The 24927-nt window shown below is 40.4% G+C and overlaps 1 protein-coding gene across 3 annotated transcripts in view; it reads right to left on the bottom strand.

Annotated features, from left to right (window-relative positions):
- GRID2 (glutamate ionotropic receptor delta type subunit 2) overlaps positions 1-24927 on the bottom strand; it is a 1458531-nt gene that overhangs the window by 501634 nt on the left and 931970 nt on the right. For all 3 annotated transcript variants that reach the window (XR_014225747.1, XR_014225748.1, XM_082268534.1), the window contains exon 8: positions 14144-14263. Coding sequence is in view for 1 of the 3 variants with exons in the window: in XM_082268534.1 (XP_082124660.1) it covers positions 14144-14263 (120 nt within the window). In the remaining 2 variants the exon portion in view is untranslated. The remainder of the gene's footprint in view (positions 1-14143; positions 14264-24927) is intronic.

The raw sequence follows: 24927 nt of genomic DNA, 5'->3' as shown, positions 1-24927 counted from the left end.
CAAAGTCTCTGGCATTTTAATTTATAATAAACTTGGTACTAGTGAGACCTATAAATGAAATGAGTGTACACAACTGTCACTTGAACATTAATGAACAACTGAACATTAATAAGTAAAGCTGAAATCGCTGCACCCCTTATGGATTCCCAGCACATACAGTATATATTTGTGTGTGTGTAATAATACTATATTACAAAAGGACAAAAATATAAAGAGACAAATTAACCACTTAAGCCCTGGAAGATTTGGTTGCTCAAAGACCAGGCTCTATTTTGCGTTTCGGCACTGCTTGAATTTAACGGACGATTGCGCAGTCGCGTGATGGTGTACCCAAACAAAATTGACGTCCTATTTTTCCCACAAACAGAGCTTTCTTTTGGTGGTATTTGATCACCAGTGCAATTTTTTTTGCGCTATAAACAAAAAAAAGTGCAACAATTTTGAAAAAATAGCAATATTTTTCACATATTTTTATATGAAATTCTCAAAAAGAATTTGTAAAAATCAAACTTTTTTAACATGTTAGGCCAATTTGTTTTCTGCTGCATATTTTTGGTAAAAAAAATTGCAATAAGTGTATTTTGATTAGTTTGCACAAAAGTTATTGCCTTTAATAACTACGGGAAAGATTTATGTCATTTTTATTGTTTTTTTTTTTTACTAGTAATGGCAAACAAGATCACTGAATGGGATAGTCTTTATTTTAGCCTAGTAATCCTTCCATTGACACACTTCTTGTTATTGGGTGACAACTGTGTTAGGGCTACATAACACTTCCCTCTCCTTTCCACAACAGGGGATGTAAAAGAAAGATATAACTGCGCTAAATACTAAAAAACACAGCAGCAACTTAAATTGTGACAAGCAAAAATGAGTATATGTAAGGGCTAAGTTGCGCTAATGGGTACTAAATCCACAGGTAAATGTAAGATGAAGCACACTAATGATAGTCCAACATTGGTGACAAGTCCGTATCCAAATGAAAGGCACAGTCCGAAATAAACGATTCCAGTGGCAGATGATTAAACCAACATTCAATTCTCCTTACCAGAATGCAGAATAGAGTTCGCCCAAAACTCAAGTCAGATCTAAACGCTCAGCCTTCGGTCGATGTGATCAATTAGTCCTCACATCCACAAATGGTGATCATATGCAAAGAAAAAATAGACAGTCCATAGCGTAATACTGTTGAATACTAATTCATCACCCAGAGGAGTGCACACCATCACCAGATGGCTGATAGTGGAAAGCACCAGTAACCTTAGATCCCAAGTCCTCACCAGATATTAAATATTTAGGGTGATAGTTAGAAGTGGAAGTGACACACAGAGACCTCTCCCGATACCACTGCCTCTTACCAGATTATGGATAAGTGAGAGCCACACAGTCTGAAATGGAAGTGACACACAGAGACCTCTCCCAATACCACTGCCTCTTACCAGATTATGGATAAGTGAGAGCCACACAGTCTGTCGTCCCGTCTCCGGAGCCAATAGCTCTAATGGTCCCTCCAAATAATGTCAGATTCTCCCAGAATGTGATGGGTTGAACCACTCTCCCCAGAAGCCAATCCTTAGAACAGGTGTCACCAGGAGAAATTCTAGGGCTGACTCGATCGTGTGTCATATGGCATAAAAAACACAAAGCACTACATAGTGCATTACCACAGACACTTTAATAATAAAAAAGACAGCAACTTACAGAATAAAAGATAGTTTCAGCAAGGATATAGGCGAGCCGCCGGCCGGTCGGCTCCTCCACCCGTCCTGATAGACACTCGTTCCCACAAGCAGGTGACGTCAGCACGCCGCGACCGACGCACGTTTCGTCAAATGTGACGTTTTCAAGGTACGGGCGGCGCGCTGACGCCACCGCTTATTTACAAAAAACAAGTCCCCCATGTGACCCACCTAAGCAACTTAAGTCACCTTTTAGGGGACAACAACCTAACAAAATGAAGCAACCTAAAAAGCCTAATGGTTCGCATACGGCTAACCAGCCAGGCCATTGGAATAACAATGACATGGGACCAAGAGGGGGTCCGTGGATGGGACCCCAATGGCGAGGTTTCGATGGAGGTAAACAGGGACCTTACCGAAATTTCGGCCCTCAATGGAGGCCCCATCCCCAGGGTCAACACGCTGCTTATGGGTATGACCAAAATCCCCAATGGAGGCAGGGACCACCTAATTACAGATATAACCAGCCATGGGCAAACCCAGACTATGGCCGTGACGACTGTGGAGAATATGAAGAGGCCCTTTATGGTAATGACCAACGTCAGGGTGGTCAGTATTATAATGTACCAACTAGGAATCAATTTTTCCCGTTAAGGGATAATACATGCCCAGAGGATGAGGGATCTTCCAGTTCTCAAGCATCCCAACCTCGTAAGGCTGTGGATACTGGTGCTCCTCTCCCGGGTACGCAACAATTAGGCCAAAGCTACCCGGGATGGGGTTTTCCCAGGGTAAATCAAGGCACCAAAAGACAGGCAGACCAAAACGAGGAACCAGAGGAGGGAGAAGGATCCAACTCAAAAAAAGTAAGGATGTAGCAGGAGTTGGTATCTTCAATCTAAGTAAGGCTGTCTTGTCTGAACCCGAGAAAAGGATTCTAGACAAGGGTCTGAAATTTGCACCCCCTAGGGCCCTCAATAAATTTGAAACCTACATGGATGTGCACAAATTTATCAGGAGGGTTAATATTAAGCGTTATATGGCTAGCAATCCCATTAAAGAAAATCGCTCAACACCAGAGTTTCATCACTCAGGGTTGGCGAACGCTTCTTTATTTAACCCTCCGGGATCTTTGGCCCCTTCAATCAAGGTCTTTAGGGACATTGTACTTAGAGACCTTGAGTCTATGAAAGTGCACAAATGTAAATTAAATAAAGATCTGCAGGAGGGACTTGATTCCTTATGTAAGAATAGGGAACTAGTCATTAGACCCGCGGATAAAGGTGGAGCTATAGTCGTCCTGGATAGATGCGATTATTTGCAGGAGATGCATCGTATCCTAGATGATGGCTCCACCTATTCCGTCCTATCAAAGGATCCTAAAGGTCTCTATAAACGAGAACTGGCGAGTATTGTAGACAGGGGACGTCAACTCAACATTCTTAACAAGAAGGAGTCATCTTTTCTTGTGCCGAAATGTCCGCGTACCCCTGTCATATATTACTTGCCTAAGATCCATAAAAGTCTGACTTCCCCCCCGGGATGTCCCATCGTCAGTGGCAACGAGTGTCTATCAGGACGGGCGGAGGAGCCGACCGGCCGGCGGCTCGCCTATATCCTTGCTGAAACTATCTTTTATTCTGTAAGTTGCTGTCTTTTTTATTATTAAAGTGTCTGTGGTAATGCACTATGTAGTGCTTTGTGTTTTTTATGCCATATGACACACGATCGAGTCAGCCCTAGAATTTCTCCTGGTGACACCTGTTCTAAGGATTGGCTTCTGGGGAGAGTGGTTCAACCCATCACATTCTGGGAGAATCTGACATTATTTGGAGGGACCATTAGAGCTATTGGCTCCGGAGACGGGACGACAGACTGTGTGGCTCTCACTTATCCATAATCTGGTAAGAGGCAGTGGTATTGGGAGAGGTCTCTGTGTGTCACTTCCATTTCAGACTGTGTGGCTCTCACTTATCCATAATCTGGTAAGAGGCAGTGGTATCGGGAGAGGTCTCTGTGTGTCACTTCCACTTCTAACTATCACCCTAAATATTTAATATCTGGTGAGGACTTGGGACCTAAGGTTACTGGTGCTTTCCACTATCAGCCATCTGGTGACGGTGTGCACTCCTCTGGGTGATGAATTAGTATTCAACAGTATTACGCTATGGACTGTCTATTTTTTCTTTGCATATGATCACCATTTGTGGATGTGAGGACTAATTGATCACATCGACCGAAGGCTGAGCGTTTAGATCTGACTTGAGTTTTGGGCGAACTCTATTCTGCATTCTGGTAAGGAGAATTGAATGTTGGTTTAATCATCTGCCACTGGAATCGTTTATTTCGGACTGTGCCTTTCATTTGGATACGGACTTGTCACCAATGTTGGACTATCATTAGTGTGCTTCATCTTACATTTACCTGTGGATTTAGTACCCATTAGCGCAACTTAGCCCTTACATACAACAGGGGATGTGTTTGTAGTCGCAGGGAATATTGTTTATTGATAACAGAATGCACAGGAAGATTTCTGGTTGGATAAGCAGCTACTATTTTTTTTTTGTACTTGTCAAACATTTATAATAAAATACTTTCAAAGGTACTGTATATTTAATAGACCAAAAGGGAATGAATAAATGAAAAATGTTTTAAAATTAGCATATACTGTAGTAAGTAAATGTTTAGCTTTGCTTTTCTGTGTATTATGCACAACATGTCTGTTCTGGTTTATATACTGCAAGATGCATTTGCTGTTTTGCTGTATTGGTAGACTATACTATACAATGTGTTTTGAAAAAATATGTTAGTAGGGTTTAACATTCTTTAAATTAAAAACTGGGGTCACCTTTCTGAACATGTTACACCTGTATTTAGGGTGTAACATATAACATGCTGCTAAGCACCCACCTTCCACCTCATGACTTCCTGTAACAGCTCCCACACAACTGCATCGTGCATTCTTAGAGATATGTGAATGAATGACCTACAAGTCCCATCTGTCACCACAGCAGATAGACTCAAAGTTCTCAGTGGAACATGATTGCAGTAACCAGTGCACTCTTAGTTCATTGACACATCCACCTTTCCTTTTCTTTACTAAAAACCTATACAGAGGCATGGGTAGATAGCTGGAGGAAGAGTTTGCAGGATCCCGCGATTCACAGATCTTAGGTGCAATGCCTTTTTTTTTTTTTGCAAAAATATGTGCATTTATAATTTGTTTTTTTGTCATAAAAGTGACCTTACACTTTAACCACTTGACGGTCGTCCACCGCAGATTTACTGTGGCAGGCAGCCGCTCCTGGGCAAACCGATGTAGTACTACGTCGCTCGCTCAGAAGACCCTAGGGGGCGAGCGCGTGCCGGCGGGGGGCGAGCGAGTGCTGGCGGGGGGCGAGCGAGTGCTGGCGGGGGCGAGTGTGCACTGCCGGCGGCGTGCTTCCACCCCTGCTCGTCAGTCGGGGAGGCAGTGCATGTGACAGGCAACTCCGATGGCCGCTGGCCACTCACGATCTCCCCCCACTGACAGAGAAGGACGGACGGCTAATGTAAACACAGCCATCTGTCATTCTCCCTGAAGTGATCACAGAGGCTATGTGATCCTGCTATATAGCATCACATGTCTCTGTGATGATCTCACAAGCCCAACCTCCCCCCTCACAGTTAGAATAACTCCCTTAGGCTTACATTTAACCCCTTTATCACTAATAGTATTAACCCCTTCCCTGCCAATGGCATGATTACAGTAACAGTGCATATTTTTAGCACTGATTACTATAGTAATGTCACTGGTACCCCCAAAAGTGTCAAAAATGTCAGTTAGGGGTCTGATCTGTCCGCTGCAATGTCGCAGTCCCACACAAAATTGCAGATCGCCGCCATTACTAGTAAAAAAAAAAAAAAAACAATAAATCTTTCCCGTAAATAGTAGACGCAATAACTTTTGCGCAAACCAATCAGAATATGCTTATTAGGATTTTTTCTCAAAAATATGTAGCAGAAAAGAAATTGGCCTAAAATGTTAAAACATTTTAATTTTTTTTTTTTTGGGAATGTTATATAGCAGAATGAGAAAAATATTGTTTTGTTTTTTTATCAAAATTGTCGCTTTTTTGTTTATAGCGCAAAAAATAAAAATTGCACAGGTGATCAAATACCACCAAAAGAAAGCTCTATTTGTGGGGAAAAAAGGACATCAATTTTATTTGGGTACAGCATCATACGACCGCGCAATTGTCCGTTAAAGTAACGCAGTGTCGAATCGCAAAATAGGGTCTTGGTCATTAAGCAGCAAAATCTTCCGGTCCTTAAGTGGTTAAAACATATTTAATAATAACAAAACTAGCTTAAACATCTATTTAATTATTAAATGCATAAATGACACATGCATATACATTCCTATTTTTTATAACTCTGTTTCCTTTAAACAGATATTAAAAATAGATATGTTAACCTCATATATATCTTTATTTTTTTTTACATACTGACCTTTTAAAATGCTACTCAACAAACAGTCAAATAGTTTCCTACTTGTTCCTAGTTTGCCATGTACCTCATATATATTGGCATCATGGTCTTAGTGATGCAGCCCAGGGGGATGTCACTCACTGTGATGCTGATGACATCAGGCACTGAACCTTATCCATCACTTTCTGCTTGTAAACAGTATTTTGCTTAAAGCCCCACTGAGCACTGCATGGGCCAGATATTCTCCCTTTGATTTCTTTTTATTCCAAAATCTTTCCCATATTTCTGTGAACATCTTTTTTTTTTTTTGCAGCTGTGCTTAAGCTCTCTAGCTCCTGACTGCTTTATAGCAGTGTAGCTTTACCCTATGTCCTTAAAAGCATAGCACCACATCAAGGCCATGAGAAGCTCAAGAAATATGAGTAGTGCCCGAATTATTTTATTACAAGATGAGGCAAAGTGCTCGATAACTGTGCCAACACTTAATAACAACTTTGTAGTGCTCAAACTAAAAGAGCATAGATAATACATAAGTTTGACCTTTAATGCCTCTGCTTGCAGAACAGTTCCAAACCAAATACATCTGTGAACTGAAATCTGCCTATTTTACTGTAATAGGCTTAATACACTTGCTTTTTATTTCCCTGTGATCAGGAATTGTCTCTGGAGACTTTCAACACATTAAGATTGAACTGTGCTATCCCCAAAAAAGTACTAATGGATTCATATTTATTTGAAGTATTTACCAGTAATCCCCAATGAATTAACATAACTAGCCTTTAAAATCTGAAACTGAATTGACACAGAAAAAGTCTAAAACTTAATTCTTAACATGTCTTTGGTCCTTTCCTAAATACTTTTAAAGACTGTGAATTTATGGTTGCCAGGTAATAACTTAAATATTAATGAATCCATTTACTTATTACCTAAGAGCCCATTTTGCAGAGTTTAAGCAATACAGAGTTGGGAAAATGTTACAAGTCTGATCACAAGAAGCCAGACATTATATCAGTTTTATGCACTTTATATTCTTTTTGATTCATAAAACATGTAATCTGCATATTTTCACTAATTTATTTGAATTCTGTTTAGGCATTGTCTGCTGTTGCACTCATCAATGTGCAGTTGGCATGAAATAAGAAAAAAATTCCACTGTGCTATATTGCAGAACATTTTTTATTGTGTTAGCTCTGTTTCCACAAAGAAGGGAAAGAAAAAATGTGCATTTATTATTTTTTTCCCACATGAGCCTGTAAAGCATTGCACCCACAATCAGTGGATTGCACATGTAATGTCAGCCTTCTGCAAATATGTCCTCCAGCTTTCTGCCCATACATCGTGATGGGTTTTCAGTTAGAAAGCTGGAAGAAGGGTCAATCAACTACAAGTACGCTGATCAGTGCATTAGTAGTCCATTCAGAATTACAAGTTCATCTGCCATGATGGCAGATGGGACTTGTAGTTTATTAATTCACAGATCTCTGTGAATGAATGATGCAGCAGTGCAGGTGGAAGTCCCATACAACCATGCTGATTTTAACCACTTCCATACAGAGCAGTTACACCCCCTTCCTGCCCAGACCAATTTTCAGCTTTCGGCGCTCTCACACTTTGAATGATAATTACCCAGTCATGGAACGCTGTACCCAATCAAATTTTTTTTATCATTTTTTCACACAAATAGAGCTTTCTTTTGGTGGTACCAATATTTAAAAAGGGGCCGAGATATATCCCGGGTAACTATAGGCCGGTCAGCCTAACATCTGTAGTCTGCAAAATTTTGGAGGGGATGATAAGGGACCACATACAAGACTTTAGTAATGAAAACGGTATTATAAGTAGTAATCAGCATGGATTCATGAAAAATCGTTCATGCCAAACCAATCTATTAACCTTCTACGATGAAGTGAGCTGCCACTTAGATAAAGGTAAGCCTGTGGATGTGGTGTATCTGGACTTTGCAAAGGCCTTTGACACCGTTCCCCACAAACGCTTACTGTACAAACTAAGGAAGGTAGGTATGGACCATAAGGTGAGTACCTGGATAGAGAACTGGCTCCAGGGGAGAGTACAGAGGGTGGTGATTAATGGGGAGTACTCGGATTGGGCGGGTGTGGAAAGTGGGGTCCCCCAGGGTTCTGTCCTGGGACCAATCCTGTTTAATTTATTCATAAATGATCTAGAGGAGGGGATATCTAGTACAATCTCAGTATTTGCAGATGATACTAAATTAGGCATGCCAATATCTTCTATGCAGGATGTGGAAATCTTGCAAGCAGACCTGAACAAAATAACGGGGTGGGCAACTACATGGCAGATGAGATTTAATGTAGAAAAATGTAAAGTAATGCACTTGGGGGCCAGAAACCAGAAAGCAAGCTACTCACTAGGGGGGGAACCTCTGGGTGAGTCTAGGATGGAAAGGGACCTGGGGGTACTGGTAGACAACAGGCTTGGAAGTGGCATGCAATGCCAAGCCGCTGCAAGCAAAGCCAACAGAATACTGGGTTGTATAAAAAAGGGGATTCACTCCAGAAATAAAGAGATTATTCTTCCACTCTACAAGACTCTGGTCCGGCCACATCTGGAGTATGCTGTCCAGTTCTGGGCACCGGTCCTCAGGAAGGATGTGCTGGAACTGGAGAAAGTCCAGAGAAGGGCAACAAAAATAATTAGGGGAATGGAGGACATCGGCTATGAGGAAAGACTACAAGCACTGAACCTATTCTCTCTGGAGAAGAGACGCTTGAGGGGGGATATGATATCAATGTACAAATACTGTACTGGCGACCCGAGCATAAGGAACAAACTATTTAGAGTAAGGGAATACAATAAGACACGTGGCCACTCACTAAAACTAGAGGAAAGGCGGTTTAACCTTAAAGTGCGTAAGGGGTTCTTCACTGTAAGAGCGGTAAGGATGTGGAATTCTCTTCCGCAAGCAGTCGTATCAGCGGGGAGCATTGATAGTTTAAAAAAACTATTGGATGGACACCTTAAAGACCACAACATACAGGGGTATACAATGTACGGTTAAAAGCAAACACACACACATAGGTTGAACTGGATGGACTTGTGTCTTTTTTCAGCCTCACTAACTATGTAACTATGTAACTATGTATTTAATCACCACTGTTTTTTATTTTTGCGATATAAGTGAAAAAATAGCGAAAATTTTGAAAAAAGCACATTGTGTTTTAGTTTCTATTATAAAATTTTGCAAATAAGTAATTTTTTTCATAAATTTGGGCCAACATTTATACTTTTATATATCTTTGGTACAAATAACCCAAATTAGTGGTTATTATTTACTCTGTGTGAAAGTTATAGAGTCTACAAGCTATGGTGCCAATCATTGAAAATTTATCACACCTGATGTACCGATGGCCTATCTCAGTACAAATACCCCCCAAATGACCCCTTTTTGGAAAGTAGACATTCCAGGGTATTTAGTAAGAGGCATGGTGTATTTTTTAAAGTTGTAATTTTTCACACAATTCTTGGGAAAATGAATAAATATATTTTTTTTTTACACAATATTGTCATAATTACAAGTTATTTCTCACACACAGTATATGCATACTTGCAATTACACCCAAAAATACATTCTGCTACTCCTCCTGAGTATGGCAATACCACATGTGTGAGACTTTTACACAGCCTGGCCACATACAGAGGCCCAACATGCATTGAGCACCGTCAGGTGTTCTAGGAGCATAAATTACACATATAATTTCCTAATGACCTATCACACTTTTGAAGGCCCTGGAACACCAGGACAATGCAATTACCCACAAAATGACCCCATTTTGGAAAGAAAACACTGCAATGTATATTCTATGAGGCATAATGAGTCTTTTGAACATGTCATTTTTTTCCACAAGTTTTTGGAGAATGTGGAAAGAAATTGAAAACGCATTTTTTTTTTACACAAAGTTGTCAATCTATAGGATATTTCTAACACATAGCATGTACATAGCAAAAATGACACCCCAAAATACATTTTACTACTCCTCCTGAGTATAGTGATACCACATGTGTGGGACTTTGTCACAGCATAGCCACATACAGAGGCCCAATATGCAAGGAACGCCGTCAGGTGTTCTAGGAGCATAAATTACACATATAATTTCATTACAACCAATCATACTTTTGAAGGCCCTGGAACCCCAGGACAATGGAAACCCCCATAAAATGACCACATTTTGGAAAGCAAACACCTCCAACACATAATCTAGGAGGCATGGGCTGCAGATAGGTACTCAGGTACACTGATCGGCTTCAGAAAGGTCCTTGGGTACTCTGATGAGCTTCAGAGAGGTACTTGGGTATTCTGATGGGCTAGAGACAGGTACTCGGGTAATCTGATGGGCTGCAGATAGGTACTCGGGCACTCTGGGCTGGAGACAGATACTCGGGTACTCTGATGACAGTTACTTAGGTACTCCGATGACAGGTACTCAGGTACTCTGATGACAGGTACTCGGGTACTCCGATGACAGGTACTCGGGTACTCCGATGACAGGTACTCGGGTACTCCGATGACAGGTACTCAAAGTACCCGAATACCTGTCATCAGAGTACCCGAATACCTGTCATCAGAGTACCCGAGTACCTTTCATCAGCCCATTAGAGTACCCAAGTACCTGTCACCAGCCCATTAGAGTACCCGAGTACCTGTCATCAGAGTACCTGATGGGCTGGTGACAGGTACTTTGATGAGGTAGTGACAGGTACTTTGATGGGCTAGTGACAGGTACTTTGATGGGCTAGTGACAGGTCCTCTTTATTGGGGGGGTGAGGAGTGTGTGAGGGGGAGAACACGGTGACAGCTGGTTACCGTGTTCTCTGTTGACATTCTGTGACGGGCTGTGATTGACAGCCAGTCACATGGTAAAAAGCCAATTTCATTGGCTCTTTACCTAGATCGGGGATGGGCTCTGTCTGAGGGACGAGCCTCATCCCCGATCAGCGCGCATTGAGGAGAGAATGAGCGGCTCGCTCTGGAGCCGCTCATGTGATCGGCTGTGATTGACACAGCCGATCACGTGGTAAACAGCCAATTTCATTGGCTGTTTACCTTGATTGGGGATGGGCTCAGTCCGAGGGACGAGCCTCATCCCTGATTGCCGCGCAGTAGCGGCAAGATTGGGTCACCGTCACATGACGTCGGCCCGGATCGAGGAGCACTTCCTGCCACCGTCATTTTTCAATGACGCGGTATAGAAGTGGTTAAATGTGACAGTCGCTGCGGAGGAGAGGAACCCCCGCCCGCTGTAATGGAGGATGGAGGGGCTCTTGAAATGGTTGTAATTGAAAGCAGGTGATTAGATACATATTACATGGTACACCCTAAACACAGTTAAAAAATGTAACATGTTTCAAATCTTTATGAATTAATGCATCAAATTCATATGTGAGTGAACCAGATAATTAATTACAAGATAGCACAAAAATGTTGTCAATGATGATCCCTATAACCTGTATGTTTCAGCTATCCATTTTTGAAACTTATATTTTTCTAAAGGACACATAGCCTTTTCTGGGGAAGACACAGAGTAAAATATGTATCACACCTTTATGAGAATGATATAATTAAATATTTCTTGGACTTTCGGAAAGAATATAGTATTCCCAATGCTGCATATTTTAGAAACCTACAAATACGTAATGCTGCAGCAGCTCAGTTTGGTCTAAATAATGTAAACTTCCAGGTTAGTAATCTAGAGGACTTGCTATCCAAGCCATATCATTGTAAATTAATCTCTGAATAATATTCTGCACTACTCTAACCCAAAACTAAATAGCCTATGCAAACTGAATCTCATTGAGAACAAGATATACTTGAACTGTCAGATGATGCCTGGCAGGAAATTCTGCCCCTACAGGAGGTATCCACAGTCACCTCTGCTAGGGATAAAGTTATCAGAGGCAAGCTCCAACATTGTGCATATTACACTCCATGTATCCTTTTCAAAATTGATAAGTTACCCTCCCCTTGTTGCCCTAAATGCCCATCTGACAATGGTATGTTTTACTACATTGTGTGGGAATGTCCAATTATATGTACTTTTTTTCATTGTTTTGAACTTCTGTTACAGACTTCATAAGCTCCTTCCTCCAAACTTCTAACACATGCAACCCTGTAGATGTTTGTTGGGGTATTTGGAGGACTCAGATTTACCTAATTGCATAAAATTTGTATTATGCCTTAAGCTGTACAAAATTCAATGTTCAAGGGTGGACAAAGGTAGCAGAAACAATTCCCTTTTCCCACATTGGTGCCATTTTAAAAAATAAAACAGCCATGCACTTTAATACTGTAGCTCATTGCTCATTGCTGGAAAAAAAAAAGCCATGCAAAATCCAAGGCACAACTGTGTAGTTGTTAGACAGATTGTTTCTACATACATTCTGAACACTTTTTTTATTTTGCAGGCCAGAATCTATAATAAGTCCATATTAAACAAGATCATACGGCATCAGACTAGACTCCAACAAGTAGTTGCAACAGAATGGTTACTCAACATACAAAACAATGAAATAACTATCTTATGCTTTCCATCAGCTACACAAAGTTGTGACTAGAATGTCATAATCAGGGAGCAAATTAACGCTTTCCTAAAATAAAATGAAAATCAGGCAGTAAAAACGAAAACCTTCAAAGCCACTTCTTGGGACACCAGTGCAAAGAAGCAGACCAGTATCCACCAGCACTGAAAGGGCTTTTGCAATGTAATTTCCATTTTTTGGGCTGTATAAGCCGGATTAGTGGGTTGGAGGGCTTGGACAAGATACAGTCTCTTCCACCTCTTAAGGCTCAATTCTGGGCACAAGAAAAAAATGTATCTTTGTAGTGGGACCCCCCCCAACACACACACAGGTTAACTGCTCCATAAGTCTAGGGGTTCAGAGAAAAGAAGTAATACTTACCTTTGTCCTCACTATTGTAAATGCCCTCTATCCTTTCAAAAGCACTCCCAGCTACAGGCACATTGTACATGATGATGCAGAGGAACCACCCACAGCCCAGAATGAAGAAGAGAATTGGAGAGCATCAGAGCCTGCTGGTGCTCAATGTAAAGTAAGTAATGCATTCCCTTCAGGTCCCCTAGACCTAACAAGCATTTAACTCTTGTGGTAATGGTGGCCCTACTGCAAAGACTTTAAAGATGGACTTGGAGCTGGCTAAAAATAATTATTATGCCACCATTCCCCCTCACTATACCATTGCTGCTCATTTTCTAGTGAAAGATCTATTACAGAGTATCACCTATCTTAACTTGCAGTGCTGCAGCAACTGACTTTTTCCCTCCAGCACAAAAATGTGTTAGGATTATGTTGGTGGGAGGGGTGGCAACACGACCAGCAAGAAAAGTGGCTTCTGGGAAATGATCATGACAAGCATGGCCAGCAAGGAGGGAAGCACCCTGGATAAGGCTAAGTAATACTATGCAAGATCATCCCATAGAGAAAAAGAACACTACATTTTTCATCTGCTGGGATAGAGTCCTTTTTTAGATCAGCTAGGTTTTACAATTAAATAACCATGTATAAAAGAATTAGGAAATGACAGAGTGCTATTAGGTACGTACAAGCATAGACAAGGATAGACTAGTGAAAATATGACAAATAAGACTGTGGTAAAAAATTATACTTGTGACTCCCTGCCAATTTCATAAAACAATCCCAGATATCATACGAAACCATCTACTTCAATCCAAGGTCCCATTTTAACCAAACTACTGCATCAGCTAGATGTGTAGAATTGTGATTTAAAAACTCAGCTTTTTGTTTACTGTTGTAGACAATATAACCAGGGCAAAAGGGTGATAACATAAAGCCAGGTAATTCGATATCAGTTTTGGGAAGACATGAGCATCATTTATTTGTTCTATATTGCCACTATTTTGGAGATCAATATTAATAAACATTTAGCATGTAAAATGTATTAAAACCTATGGGAAATGTGTTATTTGTAATGCTTAGCTTACCTTACGGGCACTTCTGCCGAGTTCTTCACCATAATTTGTACCCAGGATTTCAAAGTGGATATTTGGATTATCACCAACTTCGTCAAATTCCAAAATTCCGGTCAGTCCATTTACTGACCCCTGTCAAAAGAAAAAAATCAGTTGTGCACAAGATCCATGTCAAGAGAGTTGTACACTTTCAGTATACTGCTGGAAACTCTTGATACAATCTATTGCTACTATTTCCTTGTGCTTCAGTATCAACTATGTATCATGAGGGTAAACCTGATTGCTAATAAACTAAATTTATTATTTATTTATTTATTTAATACGGGTTTTCATATATGTAGAACCAACAATTGGTTCAGTGCTTTAAATATTGAATGTTTACTTCAGGTCCCTACTTTCTAAAAGATTACAATGCAAAAATATTCACTACTGTTGCTGATTTTGCTAAGTTAGTGTGCACTCCGTGGTGCAACTGTACACACAATAAAATAAAACAAAAGTGCATATCCAGTCAATTTATTTATTTTTTGATAGAGTGGGGATGAATTCAAGCACCTGTGGAGATTTTACTTCTATACAGATTTACAAACATTCTTATAATTTCCTGTCCTGGTGACAATACTTTCACCAGGTATAAAATAGGAGTACATCTCCAACAACATACAGTTTCAAAGACAAAAAAAAAACATATTTTTTTTTCTACACCTTTCTGTCTTATAAAATTGGTATCAGCACAACAAAAAGTAAATAAAATACATTTAACAGATCATTGAGTATCAATAAAAATCTAAGAGGGTTTTTAAATTATTCCACTCTATGCTAAATATAAAAAAGAAATGTCAGCTATCATCAATGCTCTGTAGTTACTGCTTCTAACATGCATTTGTTAACCTGTTTTGATACCTTCATTTATTAGCTGCAAAAAAACAACATGCACCTAGTAATTTACCTTTACATTGTTTTCTTTTTATATTATAAATGTATTAATGTTGTGTGTTAAATGTGAGACCAGGCAAGTACAGACCATATGCACGTACAATGCTTTCAGTAGAAAAATTCATATAAACAGCCTGTGTTTATTAAAGAGATTTATTCAGAAAGAAGATTTATTTTAAAGAACTAGCCATAACATTTTAAATATTTTCAGTTCCAAAAAAAAGCACTGGCATCTCACTTGTTTTTAAAAGAAGAACCTAAAAATTTTAGGACACCTCCATGCCATAAATAGTAAATAAAAGAAGTGGCAAAATAAAATTACCATATTTTTTCTTATTTATTTTAAGTACAATTTGTACTCAGTGCAAAGAAAATAAAGCTTGTTGAACTGAAGTTAAAGTTTATGTCATGACACAAAAATATTAAAAAATGTATCTCTTTATAAAATTCAGATACCTTTCAAGTTGCCAAATATCCAGTGTGTACCTAACTCCCAGTTTAAGCTGGCAACAGTGCCTCTGCTTTAATTAAAACCCAACCAGTGTTGCCAGTCTGCCTACTGGACTACAGAGCTCTGCCTATGTCCATTCTTTTGGTTCTACTGCAGAAGGATGCATGCATTAATTTCTTTCCAACAAAACAATGTTGCTGCCTTTAGTATCAAAAGCCTTCCGATACACAGATAATAGGGAAAGGAATTTTTTTGGAAAGGTATTTATGGGGTTGTGTCTATGTTATTAGAAACTGAACTGAGTACAACTTGCCCTGCAAGATTTTATTTTTAAGGCTGGGGATTATTTTATAGGATATAAACTAAAAAATTGTATTTAACTACAGGAACAAAGTAAAATACAAAATAATGCTGGGAAATTCTCTAGAGGAGGAGATATAGGTTTGAGGTTAAATGTGGGCAATGCTTGGACATACCCTCCACAAAGTAGATACAGTATACATTGTTTAATGAAAAGCTTTCTATTTTTAAGAAATGTTAATAATGTAGGGCATCTGTTGGGTATTTAATACCATACTGTAGCTATATTTTGCTGAATACTGAATTTACAGCAAGTTTGTACGTTGTCTTATTAAACATAAATGAGAACGGGAGCTCCACTTCAGAATTCATTTGGCCAATAATGTAAATATATTCCATGTAAATTTTCTGAGAAAAATGTTCTTGGCAACTGAACCTGTTTGCCTTTCCAGTTTTAATCTAGGTAATAAATATTTAGACTATGTTGCTCAATCAATGAAAACATTATCTGTATTTGTGTAATTATAGTAAATGATATATGCATTAGTATAAGCAAATACTGGAAGCCAAAGTTACAATTTTTCCACTTAATTTGGGACAGATTTAAAATGATGATTTAAACACGTGCGCCTCATGCTATAGGAAGTGTTAGTAAATACAAATGCAAAGTAAAAGAGCTAACTGATAGGTATTTATTCAATTTAAGATATATTGTTCCATTTACAGTGGCCAATAAATTTAAACATTCTTCTGCATGAATAGAAGATGCTGCATTATTATTAACGCAAATGTAATGTTTTTAACTTATGGGGCAACTGCATTTAAATTAAGAATGGGAGAATTACTGGAAATGTACATTAGTTTAGTGTGTAGGTTAAAGCCCAACTGACGTCACAGACATAGATATTCAGTCAGAAAGACATTGCAGAAACAAGTTTTTATAGGTTTATTACTACTTTCCTGTTACAGTAGTTGTGCAGGGTGACTAACTATAACTGTTCAGAGCAAAAGGAACCAGAGCCACTCCTACTGTACTTGGTAATCACCACTCAGTAACAGAACTGATGTACTGCCTAGCTTCTTCTGCAGTACAGGTCTGTGAGAGGACACTTGTGATGATGTGGCTATTACTCAGCTATACTGGCATAGAAAAGTGGAGTGTATGGGTGGAGAAACAGCAGAACACTGATCTTCCCAGTAAAGGGTTGTGCAGTGTTAATGTGTCAGCACAAGTCTAATCATTGAAGGGCAGGCACGTTGTTCTCTCAGCACAACCAGAAAACTGAACACACAGGGATGAATATGCTCTGATGCCTAGCATGGTCAGTTTGAAACAGGAAAGGAGGGAAACACAAAGAAATGCAGAAACACAAAGGAAGCAATGCACAGCCAACAGGATACTTTTTAACACAAGTACACACAATATATCAGGAATATGAAATGTTGGGGTAACATATTCTTTTTCTGTACATTCACTACATTCACCAATCATATTAGACTGGGGTACAGGATGATAAAACGATTATTAAGATGTCGGACTTTATTTGGGCTTTTTACTTAAATCCAAGTTTGCAGTCTTTAAATCCACTACATTCTTGATATGAGCAACTTCTGTGTCCATTTATCCTGTATCTGAATGTGGTTGAAAACCTAAGTTATGAAATATGAGCAAAGCACATATATCTGCAGCGTTTAAGTATCTCTCTCCAAAGCTCTAAATGCTTCACGCCTCTGTTATCAGCATGAGTTACTTCTGAGAAGTTTTCCCGACACATGAAAAAAAATTGTGCTAGGAGGCGGGGAGAGCTCAGAACAGAACACAGTTCTTCTGCTGTGTGAAGGGGTGTGTTCTTTTCCTCCAATCAGCTCTCACACACTGGAACTGCAGCCTCTCCACCCCCCTCATCTGTGCTTCTTACAGATGAAGAATGTTTTTTTTAACATGATCTGCCCTTTTTGAGGGGTGTAGAGAGGAGAAGACTGCAGATAAACAAGTAAAACCTATGTAGGAGGATTTGTATAATCTCTGTGTATCATCTGAGGTTGTTCACTTCACTAGGTTTATTTGAAGGTTTACAACCACTTTAATTTCTGTCCAACAGGATATCACAGCCATAGATGTTTACTCTGAAATTATTAATGTTTGTTGAAGTCCACAGGTCCTATGGCCTTTAAATCAAGCAAATTTCAAAGGAGCAATGCATTGTATGCAGTGCGTGCCACCGTATCACTATGTGGAACTTGATGGTCGGTATGCTTTAGAAAAAAACTCATGCCTAACTTTATCCCATCCATTATTCACTTTTGGACTAGCATTCAATGATCCATAAAGATCCACACATTTTTGGATTCTGAATAGAGTGGAGAATAGTTACATTCAATCTCATATTGCAATTTCTGTATGCATACCCATTTGGGAGCTTTTCCATCATTTCTTGGGCCAGTGACAGCTATAAGGTTACTGTAAAATGCACAGCCTACTTCTCTGGAGAACATTGGGGTTGATTTACTGTAGACAAAATGTCTGTGCACTGCAAATGCACCTGCAAATGCATCCACAAGTGCACTTCAAGATCTGAGGGGAACATGCAAGGAAAAAAAACAAAAACAGAAATCAGCAGAGCTTCCCCTCATTTCACATCTTCCCCTCAGATCTTGAGCAACTGCACTTTCAAGTACACTTGCAGTGCACAGTGGATTTGCCTTTAGTAAATCAACCTCATTGTCTATTTATTCCTTTGGAAAATCCACAAGATTCTGGGGATAGTAACATTGGGGTTTATTTACTAAAGACAAATCCACTGTGCACTACCAGTGGACTTAGAAGTCCACTTGGAAGTGCAGTCACTGTAGATCTAAGGGGAAGATCTGAAATGAGGGGAAGCTCTGCTGATTTCTATCATCCAATCATGTGCAAGCAAAAATGTTGTTTTTTATTGTCCTTGCATGTTCCCCTCAGAGCTACAGTGACTGCATTTCCTAGTGCACTTGCAATATGGCCTTTGGAGAATGTGGATGCAGTATTCAAGAGCGTTTTCATATGAAGCAGCTAGAAACTCGGTAGTTCAGGAGCCGGAGCTGGCGTTGGTTTCCATAGTGAGGCTTCAATTGACATCATCCACATAGTGGGCGAGTTATTCTCTTGCCAGTTTCGTCATAGTGAGTGCTATGGCTATGGCCTTTGCTTGCTGATCCCATCTCTAGCAGGCATAGTGTAAGTTCCCTTTGAGGGAGCTTTATCTTTGTTAACAAGCTGGATAGCGCCATAATCCGGCCACAGTTGGCAATTAGGGGTTTTGCCTCAGGACTGGCGCCTGCTAGGCCAGAAGACAACACAGTCTAGAAGACAAAGTTTAGAGCATGCACGGGTCCCATGCTTTATATGCCAGATATCCCCTCAGAAGTCTGCTAAAAACTTTACCTCAGGCATCCGAGAAGCTACTAAGTTAGGGCTCAGACTATTGGAACGTCAAAGCGGTCTCTTCAGGACACGTATTTTCCTTCAGAAGTCCTTCTCATCTGAGATTAGTTTCCACGGATTTACCTCACTCCGAGGTAAAGAAGCATAAACTCTTGTATTATGTAAAGTCACTGGCATCACAAGGTGCTGCTGTGCCAGTCCCAGAATGCAAAAGATTTCAGGGTAGGTACTCGCCCCTCTTTATAGTCATGAAGAAGAATGGTTTGTGGAGGCCATTTATAGACCTCACACACCTAAGACAATTTTCATCAAAAAGGAGAACTTCAAGATGGAGACATTGATTCATAGGGGGTCCAGCCAGGTGACTGGCTCATTTCTACAGACCTAATGAGGCTTATTTTCATATGCCCACTGTAGAAGACATCCGCAAGTTCCTTCGGTTCGCCGTTCACCATTCCCAGCTTACTTGTCCACCATTCGGGCTTTCAACATAGCGCTGCATATTTTTCAAAGTCCTATTGGCTGTTATAGTCTTTATCAAAACAAGGGGCATACGCCTGCATCACTACTTGGATGACCTTCTCCTACTGTCCCAAGACAGGGGGCAGCTGCTGGAGCCCAGAGCTCAGGTCTTTTTAATGATTCTCAAATTAGACAGGCTGCTAAATCTGGAAAAGAGCCACCCGGAGCCCACTCAATCTTTTTTGTACCTCGGGGCTCAGTTCTATAAAATCAAGAGGTCCATTGCTTTGCTTCTGGATCCTGATGATCTGGAACCTCCAGGCCTTGTCTTCTTCCCACTTGCACACCATTCAGTGTCTAAACTTATCTGCACTATTGTGTCTATGGATCCAATGGTCAAGTAGATACTCTGGAGAATGCGGCCCTTCTGGATGGGGCTTCTCCAGCAGTGGGAGACAGGAAGCAGGATTCAGGTAATTTAGATCCCTGGGGGCTGCAATGGAGAAATGTACTCATTTGTCATTTAATTGCCCCCCCCCATTGCCTGGTTCACAATCACATCCGATGCCAGCAATACAGGATGGGGGGCTTACTGTCTGTTGGGGATAGCTCAAGGCAAGTGGGGCTGTCAATTTTACAAGATTGTGTTTAACATTCTGAAACTATGGGCAGCCTTCTGCATCCTACAGGCCTTTCACCATATAACGAAGGGAGCATCAGTGGTCTTAGGCTAGTCAACACTACGGTGCTCTCCTAGGTAAAGAGACACAGGCGGACTGACAGCCTGTTCTCTATTACAGGAAGTGGAGTCAATCATGTTTTGTGCGCAGAGGAATGTAGCCGACATCTCATCAGCTTATGCCCCCGAAGTCCAGAATAGTCTAACAGACTTTCTTTCAAGAGTCCAATTGGACAACATCGAATTGTCTCTCCATATAGGGATTTTAAGACTGTTTTTGCCCCTGGGGGTCTGACCCGCAGGGGGTTTTTGCCCCTGGGGGTCAGTCCAGAAGTTGATCCCTTCAACTCTCCATGCAACGCCAAGTTTGAGAAGTAGTATAAGTGGGGCTGGTATCTCCAAGCCCTCAGGACAGATGCCCTGACAGATCATTGGAAATGCAATGGGCCCTTTGCCTTTCTTCCAGTCCCAGTCATCCTTGGATTTATATGAAAACTCAGAACAGAAATTGTGGAGGTAGTGGCAGTGATGCCTCATTGGACAAATAGGCCATGGTTCCCCTTGCTAGCTAACTCAGCTATCAGAACCTAGTGCCCCTTTCCCTTGTGCCAGTCCTTCTGTCACTTGGTGCAATTCTAAATCCATGTCCAGCACAGTTACATCTGATGATCTGGTTCTTGACATTGTAGCAATGTTACTGGTCCCCCCAAAAGTGTCAAAAATGTCAATTAGAGGTCCGATTTGTCTGCCACAATGTCGCAGTCCCGCTAAAAATCGCGGATCGCCGCCATTACTAGTAAAAAGAAAAAAACAATAAAAATTACATAAATAGTTAGTAGACGCAATAACTTTTGCGCAAACCAATCAAAATACGCTTATTGCAATTTTTCTTACTTAAAATATGTAGCATAAAACAAATTGGCCTAAAATGTTAAAAAAACTTTGATTTTTTTCTTTTTTTTTCTTTGGGGAATGTTATATAGGAGAAAGTGAAAAATATATATTTTTTTTTCAGAATTGTCGCTCTTTTTTTTTTATAGCGCAAAAAATAAAAAGAGGTGATCAGATACCACCAAAACAAAACTCTATTTGTGGGAAAAAGGACATAAATTTTATTTGGGTACAGCATCGCACTACCGCACAATTGTCCGTTAAAATAACGCAGTGCCGAATCGCAAAAAATGACCTGGTCATTAAGGGGGCAAATCCTTATGGTCCAGAAGTGGTTAAAGACCTCTCTGTCAAGTTTGCCTTTCTCTTGGCTATTAAATCAGCATAAAAAGCCTCACACATTGAAGCATTGGTCATGGAGAACCTTTCTTAATATCCTTTCCAGATCAAGCGGTTTTGTTAGCTATGCGTGACTCAAATCCTACGGGTACATCAGTCTTTCATGGGAACCAAGAAATTGTTCTGCCAACATTTAGAGTACTAACATGTGTCCTTTAGACGTGGGAGAGGTCTTTCTGTTGCTTAGTTGATTAAAGTGCCTGCCTAATAAACAGGGAATCCTGAGTTTGATTCTTAGATATAGTGAAGGTATATCTACAAGCAACAGCTTCCTTTAGGCTTTCAGAAAACCTGTTCATTATTTTTGCCAGAAAGAACAAATGGAATTGTTCCGCATCTATGAAGATTGTGGCATGGATTGTCCAGGCCATCTGACAGGCTCACAGAGCTGAGGGCTTGGCACCTTTGGAGGTGGTGACAGCTCACTTGATCAGGAGTGTTTCTACACTTGGGCAGTCTCACAAAATATGGTTTCCAATGTAATCTGTAGGGCGGTCTTGTGGTCCCCGATCAATACATGTATGGCTCATTATTGTGTAGAGCCTGCTTCTTTATCCTCTGTTTATCTTGGTTTGAAGGCCCTCTCAGTTGTCTGTTGATGTGACAAATTAACACTTGTCTGCTGGTTGCTGTGTGGAGAGGACGTTCATTTGGTCAACCATATCATCCCTCAGATCGGCAATCTCTCTATTGGAGACATCATACCTTATGGGAATATTCCTGGTCCCTCCCTCTCAAGGACTTCAGATGCTCAGATCTTTGTAGGGCACCCCTGGCCTGAACTTCCGGGGTCTTAGTCATGTGACACAACTACAACCTACCACCATATTTATCACCGGATGAATCCATACCAACCAGATGTTTTTAACTTTTGTACATGCAATGAAAGTCCAGCTTTGACCTAACTCTAATACCGCTGTGAAACCCCCCCTGAAGAAGGAGCAACTAATTAGCTTCGAAACATGTCGGGTTATGTAGTTCCAGCGTTATGAGTTTTGTCTGTCTGTCCAACCCTTGCTTGTACATGCCATTTTAACTTATTGTTTACTTTTTTTGCACTTAATAAATTAAATTGAATTTTCTACATATATTTTTCCAATTTTCTATAATTTATCTTTCAAGTGCCTTAAAAGTCCCGTTTAGGGGAACCATTGTTCTTGCATGTGACAAATTAAAGTCTTTGGTGCAGCATTGCCCACCCATTGGGTCTATGGCTAGTTATTTCCCATAAGTATGCTGCCATGAAGTCTGTCAGGAAAAAGGAAAATTTCCTATTAAATACTTACCATAATTTTCTTTCCAAATTAACTTTCCTGATGGACTCCATGGCAGCAGGAGTTCCCTCCCAGTGTCATGAGTAGGCTAGTTACAGAACGCAGCCTCTGACTCTGAGCAAACATTTATCGGAGTGGGTTCCTATAGGATTGGAGAGGAGACAGGGTTAACCCATACATATGCTGCCATGGAATCCATCAGGAAAGGAAAATTATGTATTTGATAGAAATTTTTCGGTTATTTATCACTTTCTGCTATAAAACATATCTAATAAAAAATTTAAAAATCAAATTTCTTCATAAATTTAGGCCAATATGTATTTTGCTACATATTTTTGGTAAAAAATCCCAATAAGCATAAATTGATTGGTTTGCGCAAATGTTATAGTGTCTACAAACTATGAGATATACCGTATTTATTGGCGTATAACACGCAGCGGCGTATAACATGCACCTAACTTTAAGAGGGAATTTTCTTCAAACAAACTTAATTTAAAAAACTTTAAAGAAAAATAAGGGTAGCACAGAACTTTGTCCCCCTTCACCACTTTGAAACATTTGTAGCTAAAAGGGTACAAGTTCTGGACATCTCTACAGTGCCTGATAGGGGGGAAGGGGCAAATAGACACACACTCTGCTTTGCAGGAATGGAGGAGCAAGTGCGTGTCTCTTAGCTCCTCACTTCCCTGTCAGGCAGTGTGTTTCTTTGAACCCCTCGGCAGACTCCTTTTGTCACTCTGGCCCCCTTTAACACCAGTGAACACTGCTGCCTGCTGACACACACTCTGCTCTGCAGGGAGGGGGGCCTGTCAGCCAGTATGTGTCTTTTAGCTCCCCCTCCCCCTTGTCAGGCAGTGATTACTGTGTGCTCCACCACTCCCTGAGACTTATTTTATCCCACAGGTTTTTAACTACTTGTACCTGGCTGGTACACGTTCAGCAGTTCTCTGCTCCTCTTAGCTCAGGCTAAACTCTCGCGAGCTGTGCAGAGCGTTACCATGGTTATACTCTGACGGCCGCGAGAGTTAAACTGTGTAACATACACCGGTAGGAGGATGGCTGCCGAGGCCTGCAATGCGGGGTCTGGGGGGCCCGGGACTCGCAGGTCCCCCAGATAATGTCAGATGGCGTCCACTCGCCTGATACTGGGGTATGTACCCTGACTTTTTTTTAATGATATCGGCGTATAACACGCACACACAATTTGCCCCCTATTTTCAGGGGGAAAAAGTGTGTGTTATACGCCGATAAATACGGTAGTTATGGAATTTTTATTTATTTATTTTTTAATAGTAATGGCGGTGATCAGCAACTTTAAGCGGGACTGTGACATTGCGGTGGACAAATCGGACACTAAGGGGTTTATTTACTAAAGGCAAATCCACTGTGCACTACAAGTTCCTGTTTTGCAGAAACACAAGATCGATTATTTTCCTACTGAAAGAACAGCACTCGCTTACATAGGTAGACTGCTGTTCTGCATTTGTGCCCAGAATGATCGGCAGGTCCTGGCAGGTCCACTGGACCCACTGACTGACTCTCGCTGTGTACTAGGTACGTGATCCAGCGCAGGGGAGCCACCTTGCCTCCATATATACAGTATACGGTTGCCAAACGGTTAAAGAGGAGATTCTTTACTAATAAAGACATGACCAAAAGTACATTGAGAACTACAATTAGAAACAGGCCAGAAAATGAGGCAAGCTCCAAAGACATATTTACAAATGTTATTTAAAAAAAAATGTTCAGCTCAAGTATTAAAATCAAACAACCAATTAACAACGATTTTCATGCAATCCCTGGTTATCCTTAAATCTAGCTATACACATGTCAGCTCTGGGCTAAGTTTTAGCGATTTCTATCAGTTTTTGACTAAAGCAACAACTTCAATTTTACAATCTACAACATACATTTTTTTTTTTTTTGTAGTTTCTAAAGAAGCTAAATATACAAATTGGGGTAACAAAAATTGCCCGTTGACTG

This window comes from Pelophylax lessonae (assembly GCF_965119305.1).
Source record: "Pelophylax lessonae genome assembly, chromosome: 1".
NCBI lineage: Eukaryota > Metazoa > Chordata > Amphibia > Anura > Ranidae > Pelophylax > Pelophylax lessonae.
Note: the sequence above shows the minus strand (reverse complement) of the source record. Positions and strands in the feature narration are given on the sequence as shown.